Here is a 26,479-nt window from a genome sequence, read left to right as displayed (position 1 = left end):
TCTGTAACTATCTCCCAAAAGTCAGAATATCACTTGGATTCAGTACATTTTAAATCTACATACATAAATGCACATTTCTATGCAAGAATCGTGATGTTTCTGCCCTTTTTTGCTTATAATTTTATTTGTTTGTTTTAATGTATTTTGGTCGCTACTTTGTTTTTATTTATTTTTTGTTATTCTGTACTTGTTTATTTATTAGCTTCGCTTTATGGTTTATTTATTTTATTTAAATGTAGTTTGGCTGTTCTGTACATTATGCACAGATTTTTCCACAGTTCATATTTCCTCTGAACTTCATATTTTCTTCCACAAAAAAAAAATCCCTCCGTCACGTGATTTACTGGTGTTAAACGAGGCGATACTGGGTTTGAAACAAGCAGTTACAATGCTAGGGGACGGACACTCTCTCTCTCTCTCTCTCTCTCTCTCTCACACACACACACACACACACACACACACACACACACACACACACACCACGTCACGTGACAGACGGTTGCGCGTAACACCCTTTTGTCAGACGCCATCTGTCAGGCAGTTTCTGACATGGTGGACATAATCACGACAACAATGACGGATATGTCGGTACACGATAACAGGGTAGTGGGTTACTCTGTGGATTCTACACCTGATGAGGAAAACCAAATGAAATGTAAAGTTAAAGAGGAAAAACAAGCTGCGCAGTTTGATTCAGGAGGATAATCTCTCTTCAAGGTAATTAATCATATGTGTTGCTGTTTTTAGAGCAAATAAACATCTAAAAACGTAATTTATTAGTGGGATTGGTTCAAGGCTGCACGTATTGTTATAATACATTGCGGTTATTAATCCAGACAACTGTTTATCAGGCACTTATTTCCAACTTATTAAAGTTTCTCTCTCTCTCTCTCTTAATTTCAATTTAATAGTGCTTTATTGGCATGACAAAAACTGTACATTTCTATTACCAAAGCATTTGCAGCTGTGCTGCATACAAATAGTACAAAAAGTTAAATTTAAACAAAGTACATTGTGCTTAATTAAAAGTAAAATAGTAAATTGTAGAAATACAATAAGAACGTACGTTATTGTATTTAATATATTGATTCATTTATTTATTAATCTATCCTTAATTTGTCAATCCATTAATTTTGCTTTTAACAGGTAGCCAGTGTAAAGATGATAAAATTGGGGTTATATGGTCATAGCCGTTTACAGCAGCCTCTCAATCTCACCAAGACGCTGTTTCTCCTCCTATCACCACAAAGAAGAACAGATCTATTTTTTAATCGCCAAATAAAATCAGCCATCTAACATGAGCATCAGACAGCAGAGTAAAGCATTAAAAGTTCCCCCAATTAGCTATAAAGGAGATACAAAATGCAGCTGCCAGAGTTCTCACTAGGACAAGAAAGTATGACCATATAACCCCAATTTTATCATCTCTACACTGATTTGGCAGTTTTACTTAGAGTGAATTATTTTTACTTTATTGACCTACAAAGTGTTAAAAATAAAATTAAATTGTCCTGAAATTCCATTTAAAATTAATTTAAAAAGGTAAAATTTCTTAGACAACCATGTGGGAAGACCACTGTTTCAGAAAGGTCAAGTAAAGAAAACAACTACGTAGATTACTGAAGCTATTAAAAGTGTGTTTAGGTCCTTAAATAAAGGATAGTGGTGAACCATCATTGAGGGTGTGCGTCCGTGCGTGAATTTAAAACCTCAGACCAGAGCAGATTCGCTCTCATCGTTTGGGCATTTCCTTTTTTTTCCAACATGCAAATCCACAATTTCGTAATCCACACTGTTTACCTTTACCTCTCCATTTAGGCATTAATAATTCTTATTTATGTTTGTTTGTTAGCTCAAACCGGGACCATGCTTGACGTGACATACGGCTAAGTATGGTGAACCATACTCAGAATTCGTTCTCTGCATTTGACCCATCCAAAGTGCACACACACAGCAGTGAACACACACACCGTGAACACACACCCGGAGCAGTGGGCAGCCATTCATGCTGCGGCGCCCAGGGATCAGTTGGGGGGTTCGGTGCCTTGCTCAATGGCTCCTCAGTCGAGACACGAACCCACAACCTTAGGATTACGAGTCAGACTCTCTAACCATTAGGCCACAACTTGCCCAACTTGGTAATCTAATGAAAGTGTGTGTGTGTGTGTGTGTAGTAATAATAATAATAATAATAATAATAATAATAATAATAATAATAATAATAATAATAATAATAATAATAATACGCTTATAACGGAAATGCTGGCTTCTACAAAGCAAACATAATAAGGAGCAGGTAAATCACACATACATACAACGTAGTAAAGACGATAACCGACAATGAGTGAAGACAATGATGTGTTGTTATGTGATATAATTAATGTGTGCTGGCTCCTTTAAGAGTGTCACTTAATGATGATGTCATTAGTGTCAGCCTAGTTCGTCAGTTGTAATATGGAAGCCATCAAGGCCACATGGCAGCTTTGATAATCTTAATTCATCTGCTATATTTCGTGTTCTTTCGAAGGAATTGTTGGTATGTTGAGTCATGTAAAAATATTATTAAACTATATTTGTCAGTATTTTACATTTTGTTCTAAGAGTTCATTTAAATTTGAAATCCGAAATATTTACAGTACAGACAACATGTGTTCAATATATACTTTCATTAATTAGCTCAAATTCATTGTCATTCTTTTCTTTAGTTTTACCCTACTTCCAGTCAGCCATTAAACGAAGTGAATTGGATGTCTGCTTCAGTGTGGTGATTGGTAGAGGAGTTGTCTGTCTGTCTACTGATGCAAGGCGTATTAGGGTGGCAGAATAGGTGATGATTATAAATAGAGTCCGGGTGAACAGACAGGTGAAGACGGGAAACAAACATGGTGGATGACGGGGTGCAAAGGATGATGGGTAATGTAGTCCGGTGAATGAGGGTAGATCACAGGGGAAACGTTACAGTATGCTGATAGGATCTTCATTTAATGGGCTGCTCTTTCATTATGGCACTGAATGAGCAAGAAACAGACAGCCTAAGTTTGTCAGGGCAGATTCAGGATGTCACGCAAAAGCTTTACAGGTGCTAACAGATGAGGCTTTTAACACCTGGTTGCTATTGCATTTTACATTTTATAATGTAAGAAATAAAAAATGTGTTGTGTAAAAATAAGACAATGTTGAAGATCTTAATAAAGAACAAGAAGTTTATTCCAGCATAGCAGTGTCAAAAATACATGGCGTACTTTGGGTTCGTCGGAGTCGGTAAGAACTCCGAGCAAATCCTGCTCAAGCATTATATACAGTTTTTCCTTTTGGTAATTTAAATGAAGTTCCGCTTTGAATGTGTATTGAGTGTAAGAACTGAATGTCTCCCAAATGGCTGGGCTACACCTTGTTGTCTAGCTGATGTATTTAAATGTTGATCATGGTCATGTACACCTTGTCTTGGTATTGTTACAATTGCTAGCACCCAAGTGGTCACTTTAAATGGTAATCGCAGCCACGTAGACCCTTTGTTTGTGGTGATTCTTAATGTCCTGCTGCCGTCTCAATATTTATAATTGAATCCCGTTTATACGTTTAGAGTCCTAAACGTATTACCTTATGATGCTTCTTAGGAATGAGCTCTTTTAGATGTGTACCTTGGAGTGGAATTGGTGCAATTTCTGTAATTTCTTACAATGTATAATATATTAATACACATGTGTTTGTAGGATTATATATGGACCAATCATAAATGTAATTAGAAAAATATAGAAAAAAATTGTAATCTGATATGATTAAAAAATCATGATTAAAAATTAAACCTGTCATTTACACAAGGGTTAACTTGGGGGGGAAAAAGAAAAACAGATAACACCAGACACCCCCCCCCCCCCCTTTAAATGATGGCTACGCCCCTGGTCATTTGTGTCATATTTCTCAAACCAACCTCTACAAAACACATTTATCTTTTTAAAGGATGGCTAAATACCTACATCTACCTCAAACACGTGAACTAGAATTTTTTTTTTCACCTTGTTTATGTGAATGTTTTAAATAGAAAACAAAAGCGTTAATTCGAGCCGTATTCGAACCAGCGACTTAAGGACTACTACGTTATTATATCGCTTCAGTCCTCCGCTCTACCAACTGAGCTATCGAAACAGAAGAGCGCTTTTTGGTGGTAGGTTAATATAAATGGTGACTACGGAATCTAACCTACAGTTACACAGCACAAAAATCTCTATTTCTATATCAATATAAATTCAAATAATACGTATATATTTATAAATTTCCATCTATAGTATGATGCCGTAAAAACTTAAACACTTTTGAAGTCAAGGTTGTGACATTGACTTACTGAGTATCTGCTACACAGGATGTTCACAAACGTGGCTTATAGTAAGATGAGAAATTAGTTTCTCTGTATTTTTTTCCTCTTTAATATGACTGGTTGATAATAATGTCGTGATGTACAGAATGTTCAGTCCCACCTATCACAGCAGAGCTGATAAAAGCGAGAATTTTCATTCAAGAAGTGAGTGTACCTGAGCTTCATCACCTACTCACCTATCGATCTGCTTTGGAGCAACAACAAAAGTGAGTACACATGTTTATCATACACATTTTATTATATACATGTTTATAAACCACCTTTATTATACAGGTTTATCATACAATGTTTATTATGTACATTTTTATTGTACACGTGTATTATGCAATGTTTATTATATACATGTTGATTATACACGTTTATTATGCAATGCTTATTATATACATGTTGATTATACACATTTATTAAACAATGTTTATTATATTTTTTTTAAATATAACTAATATTTTAAAACTAGTAAAATATGATCAGATACAGAGATATATAATATGTGTAATGAATTAAAACGTAAAATAAGATACTAATAGTTTAATGTGATAAGCTGATGAAATACACCTGCAAAATACACCTTCTCCAAATCCTCGTGGTGCAAATAGTTTCTCTAACTCACAATACACGCTTCTTCCCTATTAGTCAGTCGGGATCATCCGTTAGTCACGTGATACGACACACAGAGCTACCATATTTGGTAGAAGCGTCTTTTTGTCGTCGTTTAAAACCGACATAATCAGTAAAATGCGGGTAACGGGACGGTTCTGTATGTTGTGTATTATAAAGCGGACACGGACACCTTTAGGGGATGAAAGTGTAATAAAGAAGAAGGAAAATAAACTGTGCGGTTTGATTCAGGAAGACACCGGAGGATAATCTGTCTTCGAGGTAATTACATTTCTGTTAATGTAATAAATGTTAATGTATATGCGAATTCGTGTTGAACACCAACAGATGGATAGAAAAAAGTAATCCAGATTAGACCGTGTTTTTATTTGGAATATCTAAAAGTGAATCATTGACTCTTTGAATCTTTAAGGGCGAATCATTGAGTCTTTGAATCTTTAAGGGCGAATCATTGAGTGTTTGAATCTTTATGGATGAATCATTTAGTCATTGTTTACAATCATCCCTTTCTTCACAGTGTTTTGTTTTGTCTGTCTGCACTTATTCTTTAGTTCTTATCTCTGTGTTATTTTATTTCACTATATACTGCGTCAGTTATATAAGTATACAGTAAAAGCTTGTTGACTAAAAGATTCGTTTACTGATGTATATTTATACTAGCTTATTTTGTATTAAATCTGTGCGTTAACTCATTCGTTCCGTGTGATAAATACAGAGAAACGGAGACTTCAGAAAGCTTCATAAACGACCTTCAACAGGAAATTACATATAATTGTAAATGACCGACGGTTCACTAGGTGGAGTATTGAGTCGTTGGGCAGAAGCTCTTAGGTCGGCTTTGGGTCACTCTTTATTGTGTGCTGGAGTTTTGTATCGGACCGAGTGGCGGGTTAGTAACAGCTGTACTGTGGATGCAACTATCGTGGGTGAAAGTACTGATGGTGATAGTGAAGGTATGCATTGGCAGGAGGTATCACGGAAGAGGAAAGATAGGAGTAATAGTTCTGGAAGCTCTACATTAGGCTTGGAGTCTAGTAAAACAAACCAAAAAACTAAGACTGTAAAGACAACCGCGAGAAAGGAGGATGACGAAACGGAATGGAAAGTGATGGTAACATTCAAAAGACAAGGAGTTCATTTTTTTACCCTTTAAAGCTGACGAAAGCTATTGAAAAAGAAATGGGAGAAAAATTAAATATGCTCAGTATCTAAGCAACAGGAGGTTACTTGTGTTTGTAAAAGAGATAAATTCCTACGTGCAGAAATGTTAAATGAGGAAAGAATCAGTGCTCACATCCCAGGAACTGCAGCAAAGTGTAGAGGTGTTATTTATGATGTACCTTTGTCAATGTCAATGGAAGAAATTATGCAAGAAGTTAAAGGAGGCAAAGTGATGAAAGCGACTAGACTACAAATAGTAAGGAAAGTGCTCCTTGAATCTGAAAAGCTTATGACCAAGAAAATTAAAATGGGGTATTTGAGCTATGATGTTAGGGAGTATATCCCAGCCCCAATGCGATGCTTCAAATGCCAAAGATTGGGACACACTGCAGGGCAAAGCAAAGGAAATATAAAATATGCTGGATGTGGAGGAGAACATGAATATGGAAAATGTGGCAAAGATGCAAAAATTAGATGTTGCAACTGTGCAGGTGAACATAGTGCAGCGTTTGGAGGTAATAGTGGGATAGTGGAACAAAATGTAGGCACTTTCATCATATTCAAGAGAAAGTAGGGCTAGAAAGAAGAAAGTTTGGCAACAGGAAAGATGTTTTAATGTCAAGAATGCGTCTCAGACATTGTGCATTAAATCAATTTGTATAAAATGGGGAAACATGAAAATGGAAATTGTGATAAATGTGGTCAAGCAGAATCAGTAGAGCATGTACTTATATAATGTGAGGTATATGAAGGAGCAAGAATTAAATTAATTCAAGCTCTACGATCGTTTGGTACAAATGATTTCTCCCTTCGGGTTCAATTAGGAAATGAATCAAAGCAGTTTAGGATATTCCAGGAATTAGTTATTTTCTTAAAACAAACAAAACTGATCAATAGAATTTAACATACAGTTGTATTATAAATTTATTTATTTATTTTATTTAATTGAATTTATTTTTTGTTAAATTCCAAACCATTATGCGCTCCACACTCCAGTCCAGTAAGTGGCGGTAAATGCACCTTAAGTTGGTTTTTCATCCGCCAAGAGGAAGAAGCACATACCGGAAAAATGCCGGTAGTACAAAACATGCTTTATTTTTTATTTTATTCTGAGTCGTTTACTGTTAACAATGTGAATAACGCTCCGTAAAACAGGATTTGGACTTTAAACAAACCTAAAGATTCATATTATCAGTTATAATTTTTATCATTTACGCGAACACGTGCACACTGGTATAAATGGAAGTGAATCAGATCTCATAAATTCCGTGTTTTTTCACCTTTAAAGTGACCAAAAGCAGGGTTTTTTTTTGTCGTTTACACACTGTTACGTTTCTGTCAGATCTGTTATTTAAGTGAAGATTTTACTGTGTGTAGATGTAGAATTATAATTAGTCTCATATGCACGTGGCAGGATTTTTCTCATATGCACGTGTCAGATTTTCGACGTTTATAGAGTGGAATAATGATCACGGAATTAAACAATCCTGTTCATCTTCTGCCATATTTACAGGGTTATTAATATCATGCAGTAAAATTGTAATCGATTTGGGGGTTCTGGTGGTTGTGTTTTGTTTCAATTATTAAATATGTCTAAAGAAGATAATGGTAGAAAAAACAGATTTCTGCCTTCTTGTGTTGTGACCTTTTACATTAACATTAACTATTAACACTGAAATCTTTAGAAGACTAAATCAGACTGGTCTTAAATGCCTATAAAGCAGTGACTGAGAGTCAGCCTTTGTACTGGGTGTGTGAAATCCTGAAATATTATTACTGTGATCGGGGGGGGGGGGGGGGCTGTTTTATGTGTAATAATACAGGCTTCTTTATCTAATGAGTTCCTAATGACCGTTTACTAATTTTCAGGTATTTTATATCCGTATTTTTTTCATCCGCAAAAAAACATCCGCACACGTATGTTGTCAAGAAGGGCAGTAATGTTTTCAAAGCGTGATCTGCTAAGGCAGGATAATCTCAGATAGATCTCAGCTCAGATAGATGTTTCATTATGTCGCGTTTAACGCTGTTGATAAGTTTGAGTTAATTTGTTAGCAGCATCTCATGCAATGACAAAAGGCTTCGGTGTTGTTCTCGTTATTGCAATTAGATCAGAGAGTAAACTTTCTGATCATGGCCTCAATTTTGTCCTGCACATTATATATGGTCTTGGAAATTCCCTGCAATCCAAGGTTAAGCTCATTCAGACGAGAAAAAACATCACCCAGATAGGCCAGTATTGTGAGCAACTTTTTGTCGTGTAAGCGGTTACACAATTCAAATGGATAGTCACTTAGTGTTACCAGTCACTATGCCTCCCTGTCATGGCTTTCGCTCCATCAGTACATATACCCACACATTTTGTCCACTGAAGTCCATGTGATGTTACAAAATCTTGAAAATCTCATCTCCAGTTGCTCTGCCTTCCAACAATCGGCAAAAAAAGCATATCTTCCATAACTGAACCATCATAAATATACCGGACATATTTCAGCAGCTACATTCTTCGATTTGTAAAGTGTAGAAATCTCTGGATTTTATGCAAAGCAATAGTTGTTTTAAAGCGTCTTCTGCCATATCAGCAATGCGACATGAAACTGTGTTGTCAGATGACGGCATCTTCTGTATTTTTTTTTTGGCCTTTTCCCCAAGCATAACACATGCAATATCGGCTGCAGCAGGAAGAATTAAGTTCTCCGCAATAGTATGCGATTTACCCGTCTTAGCCACTCTGTAACTCACCATGTTGGATGCTTGCAGACCTTTCCTGTTAAGGTTTTCTGTTGCTGTTATGGGGGCCTTACTACTCCCGAGTTGTCTTAATTGCCTTTCAAAAAAATTCTTGTGGTTTATTTTTCAAAGCAGCATGCTTCGTTTCTAAATGCCTACGTAAAAATGCTGGCTTTATGCGGTTAGAAGAGAGTACTTTTGCACATATAACGCACTGTGGTTTGGGATTTTCTTCACTGCCAAGGTATGTAAATCCATATAAAATGTATAGATTGTGAAGGTCAGATTTGTGCCTTTTTGATGGTTTCTCTGTGAATTGCTGAACCTGAGTTGGTGCTGAAACCTCAGATGAATCGCTGTCTGTATCAGTGTTAACTGTAGCAGGGGTTGGAGAAACACCTTCAGCTGAAATGGAGGGACCCCGGGTGTCGTCAGAGGATTGTGGATCATCCAAGCTGCTGGGAGTTGATTTTCTTTCTGTGGCTGTAGGCTTAAATCTTTGCATCCACTTATAAATTTTTATCTGCTTGTAAAATTATGCTTCGTTCCTAACCGCTTGCATTGACATTTCATGAGATACGTAAAGACGTGCTTGATTGGACACAGATTTTTGTTGACTGCAGATGGGGTAATTTGATTGGATGTCATGAATTTGACCTTTTATGGCACTACCTGGCTACTTTGGTTTTTGTACACTAGAAAGTTTATTTCAGTTTTATTTAGTCTGAGAAATACATGTCTGGTTGACGATTAGCAACCAGGTGACATTGTTCTCGTGGCAGACACTGCAGCCCCACGTAATTCTTGGATGCTTGGAAAAGTAATAGAAACTATCCCAGATCAGAGAGGTTTAGTCACGTTTGCAAAAATCCAAACAAAATTTAGTATCATAATGAGACCAGTAACACAACTTTATCTTTTAGTAGAAACATAGAATATGAGTGGGTTTTGATAATTCCTGAATAATTGCATAAAATTGAATATTCTGTTGATTTATTAGTTTATTTTTCTTGGTTATTGTTAATTGAAAAAAAAAAAATGGTGTTGAGGAATATAAAATGAAATTGTGTATATAATTTTGATTGTAATACATGGCTCCTTATGTAAATATGTTAATTTGTTTCCTAACCCCAGTCATAAACAGTTAGGGGCCGGTGTGCAGGAGCCATTTGATTTATGTTGGTTGTGTAGTTTTCTTTCACGCTTAATGTATTTATGGTGACGATTTACCACAGCAAGTGTGCGTGAAGGAGCAGGTCAAACAAACTTTTTGGCCGTCACCCTCGTCACCATATCTGCACTTAAATAGAAAGATGTTTCTTTTATTTTTCTTTATTGTTTATTGCTGTTTAAATTTTGAATCAAAAAAGGGACCGAAAAATGGATTGGATTATACAACTATATTCTTTAAGTTATGTTTTATTGCCTATCTATATTCAAGTACAAACGACATGTCAGAACGAAGACCTTAAATTGAACAATCATGCACCAACAACTATAATAACGGAAATCAGAATGTTGGCTTCTACAAAGCCAACATAATTAAAATAGACCACAATCAATATTTAAACAAAATGCCAAAACACAAGACAATCATATTCTATTCAGTGATTTAAATCTTTTTCCATATGATCAACTTCTCTGTTTATTTGCTCTTAATATTTGTATTGGTTTCTCATGCGTCATCGGGCATTAAGGCAGGTAGTTCGGGTTAAGCGGTAGAAAATGAATGAATGATGTGCATTGGTATATTGTTTATTACTCATTATATTCATCAAATAACAGCGAACACAGTGCCATCTAGTGGCTTTCTTGAGTACTAGTATATGGAATTATATCAATAGTATATAAGGCACAAAAGCTCCTCCACACCTCTTGTTGTTGGTCTTTGACAATGATGAATCTTTAGACCACTTTCTTATATCCATGGCTTTGCTGTACGAAACCGAAAATACTGTATACTTAACTATATGATTTACAGTAATCCCTCGCCACTTCGCGGTTCATGTTTCGCAGCCTCAGTGCATCGCTGATTTTTCAAAAATATTCATCAAAAAATAAAAATGGTTTCCAAGGATGCCAGACAAAGAGAGAAACTCTCAGACTTTGTACATACCCACGGGCACTCAGACAAGGCACATGATTGGTTCCCTTATTGTATCTCGCCACTCTCGTTCACACTGTCAACCGTGTCTCGCGTATTGTGTTCGAAATGAACTTTTCGTTAAGCCCTTACGATGCCTCCTAAGTGCCGTGCCCCTGCGAAAGATTCCTCTACTGAGCCCAAGAGGAAGAGGAAGATGATGACCATCAGTGAAAAGGTCAAACTTGGGGCCAATCCTACTTCGCGGATTTTCACCTATCGCGAGGGGTTCCTGTCCCCATTAACCGCGATAAACGAGGGATCAATGTATATCTATACAAATGCTACACACAAACTGCATATTGTAATTTTAATAAATAGAACTGCCTGTACTGCCTATTTAACACAAAAAGTTAAATATTGAAAGATCTGCTAGACTTTAGACTTGCCATTGGCTGTTGTATATGAAAAATTAATGTACAAGGTTTGCATGCTGTTTTGGGATGTTTTTTCAATTTTAGATAGTGTTTCTGGATAAGTTTAACCATTGTAAAGATACCTGTTCCTGTGATCTTACTACTGATTTATACTCAGTCTCTCAGAATAGTAGTTAAAAGAGCATCTAAAAAAAAAGTGAAATGTGTTCAGGGGCGAATGATGAGTCATTTGGGGCAGTCAATAACCAATAAATAACCAATCTGGATTCAGCAGCGTCTCACGTAGAGTTATTCTGTAAATAACCAGTTGAATGACACACATCCGATATATAGTTTTGCTTCATAGTGATGTGCACTTATGAGTAAAAATTATGATAAATTATCATGTTTAGGAATATGACTGCATTTCTTCAACAGCTTTAAGGATGATCTATGATTATGCATCTATTTTCATAGAATTTGAGGGCTGTTTCTATTTTATATTAATATTGTTTATGAAAAAAAATCACTTTTTAATCGCTTCCATGCCACGTGGCCCAGTGACTCCCTTTTATATACTTTTTAAATTTAATGTAAGCTTTACTTCCTCCATAACCATAACAGTGTTGTATTCTAGTTAAAGTCAACGACTTGTGTTTATTTGCAACCTTTTTAAATATATATATATATTTGCTTGTTGGAGACTGAATTAAATGCCCTTTTCCACCGAGGCAGTTCGAGTTCGACCGCCAAAGCACCGGCTCTGAACCAGGAAAAGTGGTTCTTAATTAGCACCAAAACGTTGCTGGTCTAGACTTAGAAACTGCTTGGGTCGGGGCTACTGTTAGCGCATTTGATAATGTACCTTACGTATACTAATGTTTAATACACTTTTACTTTACCGCAATATGATACATTATCAGCACACATGATAGTAGGTAACTACATGCTAAGGCTAATTTTTTTTCTGTGTTAACAATAAAATAACGTTATGTACTTTATCGATTACAACCTCCGTTTATACAGATTGCACTGAGCCGCACGTACAAGTACACACTCGGCTCTGTGACGGCTCTCTAGCTGGTGGAAAGGCAAACCGGTTCTTAAAAGGTTCGCCAGTGGAACCAACTTTGAACCAGCACTAGCGCTAGCTCTGAACCAGCACCCGGTTCTTTTTGGTGGAAAAGAGGCAAAAGATGATCGATTGTAATTTAAGTGTTCTAGTGAGGCATATCCTCTTAAATGATGGGTCATGATCTTGATTTTCAGATGGTTGTGACGGAGATCAACACTACTTGCGATGAGCTTTCCTCATTTGGCAAATACAACTACACCAAACCTCATGCTCTACAGACGATGGGCTGTGAATTTAGCTGGCACGCACCGGTGAGGTTTTCCCAGCCCAGGGGCATTTCTAGGGTAGGAGGAGATGAGGAGCTTAGCCTCTGAGACTATGACTCACAGAGAATGATTTTCAAAACATCAAAAATATTTAATGACTAATCAACCCTGGTTAACACAGTTATTAGCCAGTTGCCTGGCCAGCTACCCACTGGGTACAGGTTTGCATGTAGAAATGACAATATAACTCTATATAACACGTGTATTAATACATTTGACGTAAATCTATGTTTTATTGATTAAAATTATTTAATTTCATCAGATTTACAAACTGACATTCAAACTTAAATTTGTTGGAACATTGGCTTTTTGTGTGTGTTGTCCTTCTCCACATTGTTCTAGGATGGTACTGTGCTGGGACTTGGAGACTTTCTGATTCGTCAGTTCTGTGACACTGGCATTAGCCTCATTGCACGCTGTTTTAACACACATGCAAGTGGACTGAAGAAGTTCGTGTTTAATGGTACACCTTTCAGCTTTGTGTGTTTTCACCTGTCAACACCAAATGAGCTCATGACTAATATTTTTTTCATGTAGGGAAAAAAACACTTTATATGTGGTTTTTTTTTTTTTTTTTTTTTGGTTGTTTTTTTTTTGTATTCACTTTCAATACACGATCTACTAGCAGTTTCTTTAAAAATAAATAAATTGATTTCTTCAGATGTATCCTCTTATTGAGTTGCAGTGATTGATGGTGTGGTATTATTTTGTAAATAAAAAGCACTCTGTATTTTCTGTGCATTAAAATGGTTACATTTAAAAAGGAGATAAAATGTCAGTCACTCTGTTAACAGGTGTCTGTTAAATACCGTAAATGTGGAGGGTCATGTAGATATTGCAGTTACCAAATTAACTACGGGGTTGTTTATTCTCTTGTTCAGTGTATTTTGGTCATTTTTTAGTGTCAGGATTTTCCCTTGAGCCCCTGTTAATATCTGACCCTGATCATGTGTGAAATCAGTGCAGTTCAGTACAAAAACTTACAGTAATACCTCGAGACACGAGTTTAATTCGTTCCGTGACCTTGCTTGTATCTCAAATATCTACAATTTCTGTTTTCTTTACATTCATTTTGCTTAATTTTCTTCATCGCTTTTCTCTTTACTTGTTTTTGCCTTTTTTGTCACTCTTTCCTCACTAACATCTGCCAATCGTTTTAATAAAAACCTCTCCGGTCGGCATATCGTATGGGGTGTAGTCGCACAAGTAAATCATTTTATAACGTATCAGAAAATTACGGATCTGCAAATGGTCGGCACCTTGTGCAGCGCCTTTGCGACTCTCCATAGGAAATGAATGACTTCCGTTTTATCGGCCGTCGTTTGTCGTGAGCAGTGTGAAGGCGGGGGAGAGCACAAGTGGTTGTTGGGGATCTTTGTTTCGGTGGCGGCAGCTCAGATGCTCGTATCTCAAAAATTTGCTCGTATCACAAGGCAAAAAATTGGTCGAATCACAGCTCGTATGTCAAAGCACTCGTATCTCGAGGCATCACTGTATTACAGTAGTGAGAAAGAACAGCATCAGATCAATGAACTGTAGCTGATTTTGTATGTGTGTGTGTATGTGTGTTAGCTGTCAACAGCACCATATCACCAACTGATGTTTCTGAGTCTGCTGAGGAACAAGCAGGTGAGCAAGATATTTCTGTATAGATTAAATATCCTCAATTAATTGAAGTGGCATTGATTTATTTTTCTGCTCATGATTTATCATTTTTGAATATAACTACAGAATGACTTCAATTTAATTTCATTTTTAACGGTTGACATTATTTAAAAGCAGTTTTTCAGAATATAGTATAGATCAGAAATTTCAAGATTTAATATTAGACTTTATTTAAATTTAGTTGTATTTATCCCTTCTGAGCAAGCCTGAGGTGACTGTATTTATTTAACGTTTTCTATTAACGAACCGGACATGTAAAACTGTGCTGTGATGATCAACATCCAGTACAAAATTATATTAAAAAACGCCCATCATGTTAGATGTAATGATTTTATTATTATTTATCGAGTTGTTGTTAGAAATGAAATGAAATATAGGAACCTATATTGACTGGAGATTATATTTCTTTTTTTTTTCTTATCTCGATAGGTTTTGGTGGCACCAGCACCATCTCTGTGACTGTGCCTTTGGTTGTGTTTGGAGTTGGACTGTGTGCATTTGTGTTGTACATAGAAAGGTAATGATGCATCATCCTCACAGCTAACGGAGCAATGATGAAATGCTTTAATCTGATGTGTACATTAGACTGATGGATGTGTTTGGTGATTAACAAATGATTCTGTTCTTCACTGGTGTTGCTGATTACAGGAGGAAGATTAAAGGCTGGTGGACAAACATGTTGTACAACTGTGTACTTGGAAGAGCGAATAGAAAGTGAGTGAATCTCAAACTGCTGGATATTTACACAGTAAAGCAGCTTTTACACAGGTGCTTTATTTTGTTGTTTAAGAATAAGTAGGGGGGCACAGTGGCTTAGTAGTTAGTGTGTGTGGAGTTTGCATGTTCTCCCCGTGCCTCTGGGGTTTCCTCCCCCGGTCCAAAGACTGACTGACTTTATTACAAAAAGGAAAATAAAAGTAAATCTGTACATCATTTACATAATGTAATGTACATTTAATCTCCTACACCTCGAACAAAAATGATTTTGTAACAACTGTAGTTTCTGTCTGAGCTACATCTGCAGCTTTTTCACAAAATTCACTACAACGTGTTTCAGACATAGAAGAAGTGAATTCTTAGCAAAATGTAACTTGATTCATTTCAACAGTGTTGTTTCTCTAACTCGTAACGGTTAATTGCACCTCGAATATTTTCCTTTAAGTGATCAGTGTGTGACTTGTTTCCTGTTACACCGACATGTTCTTCATTTGTCAAATCCTTTTTGGGAAAAAAGTCACATATAGGAAATTTCCCCTGACGTTTGGGACACGTTTTATAATAATAATGTATTGTGTATTCATTAATATACACTGCCTGTAATTCTTTCCTGAGTGTTATAATGAATCATAATTGCAGATTTATAATGATGATGAATTTCACTTTATAAAACTTGCATCAGTTTATTATGTTAAATCGATGGAATGAACTGATGGAAATGAATCCTGCTCGATGGACAGGGCGGTGTTGTTGTGATGAATAAATATATAATTATATATTTATATTTCATTTCTTCACTGTTTTTTTTTTTTCTCCTGTCAGCACTGTCCTGTGAAGATTACAGTTTGATCTCGGCCCCTCCGTCCAGCCCGCTGTCTTCCTGTCATCGCACTTTTCTTTCTGTTCCTGCACTTTAATATTTAGAACACTTTTTATTCCCAGAAGAAATTATTAATTACATCAACTGAGGCCTTTTTTTTTAAAGTTATAGGGCATTATTTTTAGAATTTTTACCGCAAGTGCCAAATTTTTAATCTGATCAATGCAATTGTATACTTCACCTTTTTTTTAACCATTTTGTTAAGCAGTATTTTGGCATAAAAACACTTTTATATGCATTACTTCAATCATTATAATGTTTTTTTATTGCAATTATGAAAATCAACATGTCAAAAGCCACATTAAATCAAAACAATGCCCTTTTACTACTAAGTAGTTTAAATCACTACACTTTATTCTGTGTGTGTCTCTGTGTGTGTGTGTGTGTGTGTGTGTGTGTGTCTGTACTCCACCAACTTTGTTTTACTCTATTTATTTTCAAGCTGTATTTTCTGTGACATCAGCCATTTGTTGTTTTTGGTTCCATGTTATATCCTTTTCTCATTCCATTTTTAAGATAACTCCTGGTTCTCATTCCACTTCTTTATTTGCACTGTATTGAATAGAACCTTGGTTATGACAAATACAAACTATAATACATTCTATTATCCACATGATAAAATGCTCAGGGTCAAATTTTATTTATTTTCTCTGGGAGATGAAGGACTAATTGGCATATCTGGAAATAATATTAAAAAATAAATTATTCTGTTATTTTTACCAGTGTTTTATATTATAGAATTCAAAAAAGACCAATGTCTATTGTTTACTCAGTGACTTCAAAATGTATGTACGTCTATTTACATAGGAGTCTAAATTATGCCCTAAAATGAATTGTACTTGGGAACAGAATAAATGGAAAATAAAGTGCATGTGTTATAATCTTTATACTCGGCTGACTACTACTTAAGTGCTCATTAATATGTTTGTGTGTATGTGTAAACTACACAACATCTTGCGCTGTCACATTCACCACAGGTTAAACATGTAGATAATATGAAGGCATTATTACAGATCAGGGATGTCAGGCCTGTGTGGGTGCAGCATGTAGGAGCCACATCTGATTAAGAGAGAGGAGCTGAACTGTACCCTTTATGTTGTCACATAATGAGTAAATGGAAAACTATACAACAAAACTGATAAGAAATAATAAAATAAGATAAATAGAAACATGATAAGCTCTGAAACAATGTAATTTGTGTCATTTTCTCAAACCCACCTCTACAAAACACGTGTTTATCTTTAAAGAACTGTTAAAGACCTACATCTACCTGAAACATCTACCTAAATAGAAAACAAAAACGTTCCTTCGAGCCGGATTCGAACCAGCGACCTAAGGATGACTACGTCAGTATAGCTCTACAGTCCTCCGCTCTACCAACTGAGCTATCGAAGGAGACGAGTGCTCTCTGGTGGTAGGTTAATATAAGTGGTGCCTACGGAATCTAATCTACATTTATACAGCACAATTTCTATTTCTATATCAATATAAATTCAAATAATACGTATATATTTATAAATTTCCATCTATAGTATGATGTTGTAAAAACTTAAAACAGTTTTGAAGTCAAGATTGTGACATCAACTTACTGATTATCTGCTACACAGGATGTTCACTAACATGTGGTTTTCAGTAAGATGAGAAATTAGTTTCTCTGTATTTTTTTCCTCTTTAATATGACTGGTTGATAATAGTCTCGTGATGTACAGAATGTTCAGTCCCACCTATCACAGCAGAGCTGATAAAAGCGAGAATTTTCATTCAAGAAGTGAGTGTACCTGAGCTTCATCACCTACTCACCTATCGATCTGCTTTGGAGCAACAAAAGTGAGTACACATGTTTATTATACACATTTTATTATATACATGTTTATAAACCACCTTTATTACACAGGTTTATTATACAATGTTTATTATGTACATTTTTATTATACACGTTTATTATGCAATGCTTATTATATACATGTTTATTATACACATGTTTATTATACACATTTTTATATATATATAAATATAACTAATATTTTAAAACTAGTAAAATATGTTCAGATACAGAGATATAAAATGTGTAATGAATTAAAACGTAAAATAAGATACTAATAGTTTAATGTTATAAGCTGATGAAATATACCTGCAAAAAACACGCTTCTCCAAATCCTCGTGGTGCAAATAGTTTCTCTATCTCTAATACAGTATACGGTTCTTCCCTATTAGTCAGTCGGGATTAGGTCTGGGAACCGGATCCTGTTTTTTAACAGGAACACCTGTGACGACCTATTTTAAGCTGCATTTTAGCCACAGCGCCCCCTAAGGTCACAACATACGATAGGTCACAGATTTCGGTGTCACACCTGAACCGCGTGGAATTTTTAAGTTTCGGTTCCAAACGCGTTTCCGATGTGATGACAGGCAAATAGCCATGTCTTACCTCATGAATATTAATTGTTTACACTGTTTACAGTCACGCAACCAAATTAACGCAGCTTACCAAAGAAACAAGTCACTCGCGCTGCTGTGCTGAGGTTCGCTTTGTGTTAAACATGTCTAAAAAAAAGTCTAAAGTGTGGATTCATTTCCAAAGCTACAACAATGAAGCAAATCTACCCTCTTTTCTCCACTGTTTTAGCTGTTTTGCTGTTGTAATTCTAGATGCTAAGTTTGATGTTGGATTTAGGCCAACCTTAAAAATATTTTGGTTTGCAGTAACAGTAAAAAAAGTTTCAATGTTACAATTTTGGTGATGGTGATTACGTGGTTATGACGTTTAACAAATTAGCATATCGTGACATCACTGACTGGGTCTTCAACCCGTGCCTTCGGGCGCATCATTGCAAACCTTATTTTGATGCTTGGCACAGTTTTTCCAGAACTTCGTGCGAAGTTAAAGCAGTGTCGAGCTGTTTTAGTTATATTTTTTTTAGATGTATTATGGTGCCCGAACCCGTATGACTTTGAACGGTGACCGCGAACTTTTTGTTTACTGAAGAGTAAACCGGCAAGTCGGTCGGAGTTAAAGCAAAATAATAATAATAATAATAATAATAATAATAATAATAATAATAATAATAATAATTTGAGTCGGTCCTAAATTGACAGGGTCGGTCGGGTTACGGCAACAAGAATATTTTAAGGATGGCCTAATTTAAATTTAAATTGATATGAATTGAAATGCTCTGTTTAAAATATTTAAAGAGTGATTAATAAACACAGATGGAATTGTTTAAGTATTGTGCATTATTTTTCGCATTTCTTTTATTATGGAATCGCAATCAGAACCGGGAATCGTAAGGCAGAACTGGAACCGGAATCGGAACCGGAAAATTTCTTTTGATACCCAACCCTAGTCGGGATCATCCGTTAGTCACGTGATACGACACACAGAGCTACCATATTTGGTAGAAGCGTCTTTTTGTCGTCGTTTAAAACCGACATAATCAGTAAAATGCGGGTAACGGGACGGTTCTGTATGTTGTGTATTATAAAGCGGACACGGACACCTTTAGGGGATGAAAGTGTAATAAAGAAGAAGGAAAATAAACTGTGCGGTTTGATTCAGGAAGACACCGGAGGATAATCTGTCTTCGAGGTAATTACATTTCTGTTAATGTAATAAATGTTAATGTATATGCGAATTCGTGTTGAACACCAACAGATGGATAGAAAAAAGTAATCCAGATTAGACCGTGTTTTTATTTGGAATATCTAAAAGTGAATCATTGACTCTTTGAATCTTTAAGGGCGAATCATTGAGTCTTTGAATCTTTAAGGGCGAATCATTGAGTCTTTGAATCTTTAAGGGCGAATCATTGAGTCCTTGAATCTATATGGATGAATCATTTAGTCATTGTTTACAATCATCCCTTTCTTCACAGTGTTTTCAGTGTTTTGTTTTGTCTGTCTGCACTTATTCTTTAGTTCTTATCTCTGTGTTATTTTATTTCACTATATACTGCGTCAGTTATATAAGTATACAGTAAAAGCTTGTTGACTAAAAGATTCGTTTACTGATGTATATTTATACTAGCTTATTTTGTATTAAATCTGTGCGTTAACTCATTCGTTCCGTGTGATAAATACAGAGAAACGGAGACTTCAGAAAGCTTCATAAACGACCTTCAACAGGAAATTACATATAATTGTAAATGACCGACGGTTCACTAGGTGGAGTATTGAGTCGTTGGGCAGGAGCTCTTAGGTCGGCTTTGGGTCACTCTTTATTGTGTGCTGGAGTTTTGTATCGGACCGAGTGGCGGGTTAGTAACAGCTGTACTGTGGATGCAACTATCGTGGGTGAAAGTACTGATGGTGATAGTGAAGGTATGCATTGGCAGGAGGTATCACGGAAGAGGAAAGATAGGAGTAATAGTTCTGGAAGCTCTACATTAGGCTTGGAGTCTAGTAAAACAAACCAAAAAACTAAGACTGTAAAGACAACCGCGAGAAAGGAGGATGACGAAACGGAATGGAAAGTGATGGTAACATTCAAAAGACAAGGAGTTCATTTTTTTACCCTTTAAAGCTGACGAAAGCTATTGAAAAAGAAATGGGAGAAAAATTAAATATGCTCAGTATCTAAGCAACAGGAGGTTACTTGTGTTTGTAAAAGAGATAAATTCCTACGTGCAGAAATGTTAAATGAGGAAAGAATCAGTGCTCACATCCCAGGAACTGCAGCAAAGTGTAGAGGTGTTATTTATGATGTACCTTTGTCAATGTCAATGGAAGAAATTATGCAAGAAGTTAAAGGAGGCAAAGTGATGAAAGCGACTAGACTACAAATAGTAAGGAAAGTGCTCCTTGAATCTGAAAAGCTTATGACCAAGAAAATTAAAATGGGGTATTTGAGCTATGATGTTAGGGAGTATATCCCAGCCCCAATGCGATGCTTCAAATGCCAAAGATTGGGACACACTGCATGGCAAAGCAAAGGAAATATAAGATGTGATAGATGTGGAGAACATGAATATGGAAAATGTGGCAAAGATGCAAAAATTAGATGTTGCAACTGTGCAGGTGAACATAGTGCAGCTTTTGGAGGATGCCATGTACAAAAACAAGCTTCAGAAGTAAGGTTCAGAAGCACAAAATAATAAATCAATTGTCATATGCTGATGCAGTTAAAAAGGTAAAATATGTTGGGCAGTTCCAATGATGCTCATGCTGCAAATCATATAAATCAGCCAGAGAGAGGACATCCAACAGAGAGTCCATCTTGTGTAGAAAATCAGAGACAAACAGAAATACACACATGCTGTAAAAAGAAGAATGAGGATGTATGGATTTTGGATTAAATTAGCTTTGTAGTTTTAATATGCAAAATTGTGAATGAAGCAATGCAGCCAAAGAGGAAAAGTGATAGAATTAAGACAATTGTGGAGGCTGTATCATGATAACAGTGTTTCATATCGGTCAATATCGATAATTATTGATATTTTTTTATGACCCATTTAAAATAAGGACCAGAAGAAAAATATATTACATTTAAACATTTTTATTTTAAACTTAACTTTCCTGTGATCGTAATCCCTCAGTCATTAAGACAGAAATGTCAACAACCAGGAAATGGTTTTACAATGGATGAATGTAAAAATGCGATTAAAGAAAGAAACTGTGCATTTAGAGTTCTAAGGAAACAAGTAAGTCAAGATATGTGATGCATGTAATGTTCCAGAAAATGTGGAACATGCCATAATGATGTATAAAAAAATATAACTTAGGGAGGGAAATATTTAAAGGAAAGATATATAAAACCCGCCATATAAACCAAGAAATAAGAACCGATTCACTAGGTGGCGGTACTGCAGCAGAAGCTGCTTAATAACCGACACGAGAAGAAGTAGCATACCGGTACACAACATGCTTTATTTTTTATTTTATTCTGAGTCGTTTACTGTTAACAATGTGAATAACGCTTCGTAAAACAGAAGTTAGACTTTAGACAAACCTAAAGATTCATATTATCAGTTATAATTTATATCATTTACGCGAACACGTGCTCACTTTTTTTTGTCGGTTACACACTGATACGTTTCTGTCAGATCTGTTATTTGAGTGAAGATTTTACTGTGTGTAGATGTAGAATTATAATTAGTCTCATATGCACGTGTCAGAATTTTTCTCATATGCACGTGTCAGATTTTCGACGTTTATAGAGTGGAATAATGATCACAGGGAATTAAACAATCCTGTTCATCTTCTGCCATATTTACAGGGTTATTAATATCATGCAGTAAAATTGTAATCGATTTGGGGGTTCTGGTGGTTGTGTTTTGTTTCAATTATTAAATATGTCTAAAGAAGATAATGGTAGAAAAAACAGATTTCTGCCTTCTTGTGTTGTGACCTTTTACATTAACTATTAACTATTAACACTGAAATCTTTAGAAGACTAAATCAGACTGGTCTTAAATGCCTATAAAGCAGTGACTGAGAGTCAGTCTTTGTACTGGGTGTGTGAAATCCTGAAATATTATTACTGTGATCAAAGGGGGGGGGGGGGAATCACTGTTTTATGTGTAATAATACAGGCTTCTTTATCTAATGAGTTCCTAATGACTGTTTACTAATTTTCAGGTATTTTATATCTGTATTTTTTTCTTTGTTGGTTCTTTATTTTCAGATGTCAGTCATGTCACAAAACATCACCAAATTTTGTGATGAAATTAAATTTGATAATAAATTCAACTACACATCAGGTCTCTCATACAGCTCTGACTGTGAGCCGACATGGTACGCACAGGTGAGTCTGAGTCTGACGTTTAACATCAGATTAAACACTGAAGCTGCACTGAATTTTGAGATCAGCTGTGAATTGATCAAATAGTTATTTTTTTTACTGACCGATATTTAGAATAAGACGGCCATCGGTGGTGAAATGTCATTGGTTCTGGATGTCTGCCTGATGTGGGTTCGGCTGCTTATAAGGTGCCTCGGGTCACAAAACAAGGTACATACTTTTACGGTAAATTCTTGATATTTTTTGTCACGTCACTAATCAGAATGTTATTCTTTCTTTGCAGGACGAGTACATCTTCCAAGGTACCTTTCTTCTTCTCTCTCTCTCTCTCTCTCTCTCTCTCTCTCTCTCTCTCTCTCTCTGTGTGTACATATTTCTTAGTCTGTCAGTATTAGTGCTGTACAGTTTAGCTGTAAATCTGTAATTTAGTTCAGTAAATTAACTAAAAACAGAATGTTTGATCTGAAGAAAAAACATAACGTCATCAAAATGCTGTGGTTCCATATTATATAAATGTACATTAAATAGCAGACAATAATATATACAGCAGAGAAACAAGGGCAGCAGCATAAACATTGAACACACATGGAATCGTGGAGGCTTCAATATTGTTTGTAACCATTTTTAAATGTCTTTCTTTGTTTGCTCACAGTTACAAACCGCACCACATCTAGAGGTGTAACAGAACGTAAGTACTAGATTTATATATGAAATTCATAGCTCTGGTTACTTTGGGGTGTGTGTGTGTATGTGTGTATGTGTGTGTGTGTGTGTGTGTGTGTGTGTGTGTGTTGGTATTTAACATTTTTCCTCTTGTACCATCTGTTAATGTGTCTTATTTATTTTAAAGCTACCAAAACAGATGATCATAGATACAACTGTGAGTATTTTGTATGGTATTTCTGATAAACACTAAATTAAGAGATCTTGTGTGTGAATATAAGAGTTTTAAAAGTTATATTATTGTATTTGTAGATATGTGGCTGCTCATTCTTCTGGTTCTTCTGGTTCTTCTGGTTCCTCTGATTGTGTATTTGGTTCGGCGCAAAAGAAAACAAGATCACAGGTACAGGAAATCTGCACCACTCAGAAAAAAACAGTCCAGCCAACAAAAAAAATCATTTCCTAAAAGAAGCTTAAAATATATTGGTCTCTTGTACAATATTTAATGCATTTTCATGGAACTTCAAAATGATTTTTCATCTTTACCCCAAATTCTTTACCCCAAATTCTTTGATTTATGGCTCCTGATTGGTCCAGAGGTGTTGATTTATTCTCTATTCCTCCTCTGGGCCCTGAGCAGGACAGCTCTGATAGCTACAGCAGAAACCTGTCTGTTTTCCATTCAGAACATTAGATTAGTGTCTAACTAGAAGTGCATATATGGCATATTTGCAATCGATTATGAATAAAGATATACAGCTATGTAGGTGATAAGTCCTGGGGAATAATCCTGTTCATGTCTCCTGAATTCCATGATCTAAATTTCCTGAAATTGATTATTTTAAGGTGGTTTATTCATTTGCTTATTAATTTATGTAGTTATTTATGTGTTTATTTATTTGGAAACTCTATTACCTAAATTATTTTGCTAGATGCACTTAAATATTTAATGATCTATTTATTTTGTATCATAATATAAATAATACTGCATGACTGTTAAGTATGAATAAATTTACCTTCAAATCACACTGAAATCACTGTTACCCGGTTGTTTCTATGGCAACACTGGCACGCTAAAAGACATTCCACACTTTTGCACGAAGCGAAAGCAAGTCTAAGTGTAATGTAGATTTTCATCTGAAAACTTTTTTATTTTAATATATTTATGTTCTCTGAATCCTACCTGTTTTTCTTGTTTTTAGCCTGAAACCTGATGTTGAAAATGGTGTGAAAGAGGAGGTTCAGGAACTGAACGGTCACCCCGATGGCAGGTAAGATGGAGGGAGAGATATATGGAGAGAAATACAGCTAGATGGTTGACTAAGTTGTTAAAATCATGGATAATGAAATGTACATGAATAGATATTGGACAGACGAGTAGATGGATGTTTATTTACTATTTTTTCATCATGGGATCTTCATCTGTGTTTATCATCTGTTTTTTGGTTTGTTTTCAATGAAGCAACACAGTTTCGACCTGGACACAGAACCATTATATGCTTTTTCATGAAAATCAACATGTTTTGTTTGTTTTTAGCCCGAGACATGATGGCGGTAATAAAGACGATCCGAACGGTTATGCTGAGATTATCCCAATGATCCCCATCAAACCACAGAATGAAGCGGAAGATGAAGCTCCAGACAGTCATGCAGTCGTGAACGGACATGTGCTCATGGCACATGGATAGATATGTGAGGATTAGGTAGAGAAATGTTGTTGATCTTTTTCATACAAAATCAAAAAACAAGCTTTACTACATTTTTCTCCTCATAATTATTTATTTAAAAAGACATCTGAGCATTCCTTCTGTATGTGTCTGTATAACATGATACTCAGTTAAATACCCAAACTAGATGGACAAATACTTTATGCTCACTAGAGAGTACAGGCAGCATTAAACGTTAAAAAAAAATACCCTAATAATGTCAGTAGTTCAATGTGCCACAAAGCACATATTTTAAACAAATTGCAATAAACCTATTTATTATGTATTACAGATTGTAGAGTTTATTATTCCACCAGCTGGTGCTTTTGTACAAACAAAAAAACAAAAGCAGTAAAAAAGAAACTGAACCTGTTACAGAGCTGCCTGATGTATTTATATATTTAAAAATTCATGTATTTTTATTTTACCATATTGAATGTAATTACTGTTTGATAATTCTTCATATTTTAACGGAGTGAAAGGCAGTATTTTATTTTTTCCATAAGTGCCTGGTGGTTTCTGTGAAATTATGCATTAATGTGCTATATTTCTATGCAACCAGATGATCATGGCTAGTTTGCCTTGTTCATGATCTCCTGGACAAATTCACTGTATTCCATAAACTGTATTTCTGTGACCAAGTTTTCACTCCATTTTTGTTTCTCCTGAATGTAGCTTTCAGTTTATATGTTTATATGTATTTGTGTGTATGTGGGTGTGCTTTACTAATACTGTTAGTGCATTCAATATATCATTAATCAAATCACTGCAGCATTCAAACCTTTGCACTTCATGTAAATAAAAAAAATCCATGTTTTATAATGTATTTATTTATTTTCACATATATCAATAAAAGTAAATAAAGCAAATCTAAGTGTCATGTATGTCTTTATGTGTAAACCAATTTACTGTTCACTGGAGTGTGATGTATTTTTAGCACTGAGCTCGTCTGAAGTTACAGTAAGCTCTTTGGACGATTGACTTGAATAGTTGTATTATCCACTAATCATCTCCATGTCACTGCCATGTTACTCATTTTTCTTCTGCATAGATCTCGACTGCATTTCCATGTCACACACATACTGTATACTTTTTATATATTTATTCTTTATTTTGTTTCATTTTTATGTTAAATTATTATCAGTATACTACTAACTCTGTGCTGCTGTAACAGGTAAAATTACATCTAGGATGAATAAAGAGATCTGTCTGTACTGCATGTCTTTGCCTAGCCAAGTTGTTACCTATGGGAATCAATGCTATTCTAATCTAGCATTATCATAGTAAGAGCCTAACTTAAATTACATTAGGCTGATCTAAAAGAGCCG

General features: G+C 35.5%; 2 protein-coding genes and 1 non-coding gene across 28 annotated transcripts in view; 2 read left to right on the top strand and 1 right to left on the bottom strand.

Moving 5' to 3' along the window:
• Positions 1 to 26,479, top strand: part of LOC113650479 — a 289,734-nt gene that overhangs the window by 134,591 nt on the left and 128,664 nt on the right. The window lies entirely within an intron of this gene.
• On the top strand, positions 2,412 to 26,020 carry LOC113650465. Of its 4 annotated transcripts, XM_047816772.1 has the most exons (10): positions 2,412 to 2,536; positions 4,461 to 4,581; positions 22,666 to 22,785; positions 22,897 to 22,992; positions 23,066 to 23,084; positions 23,435 to 23,470; positions 23,633 to 23,662; positions 23,758 to 23,848; positions 24,648 to 24,716; positions 24,983 to 26,020. In XM_047816772.1, exons 3-10 carry the CDS (start codon positions 22,666 to 22,668, stop codon positions 25,131 to 25,133), a joined length of 612 nt encoding a protein of 203 aa, XP_047672728.1. In that variant the 5' UTR covers positions 2,412 to 2,536; positions 4,461 to 4,581; the 3' UTR covers positions 25,134 to 26,020. The 4 variants fall into 4 exon arrangements, with proteins under 4 accessions (XP_047672728.1, XP_047672729.1, XP_027014645.2 ...); XM_047816773.1 differs by lacking the exons at positions 2,412 to 2,536; positions 4,461 to 4,581 and adding an exon at positions 17,737 to 17,873; XM_027158844.2 differs by lacking the exons at positions 2,412 to 2,536; positions 4,461 to 4,581 and adding an exon at positions 19,385 to 19,632.
• Positions 17,351 to 17,441, bottom strand: trnay-gua. The gene is given in 2 exon segments: positions 17,351 to 17,386; positions 17,405 to 17,441. It is a non-coding gene; the product is annotated as a tRNA-Tyr (tRNA).

Source organism: Tachysurus fulvidraco, chromosome 7, assembly GCF_022655615.1.
Source record: "Tachysurus fulvidraco isolate hzauxx_2018 chromosome 7, HZAU_PFXX_2.0, whole genome shotgun sequence".
Lineage (NCBI taxonomy): Eukaryota > Metazoa > Chordata > Actinopteri > Siluriformes > Bagridae > Tachysurus > Tachysurus fulvidraco.
Note: the sequence above shows the minus strand (reverse complement) of the source record. Positions and strands in the feature narration are given on the sequence as shown.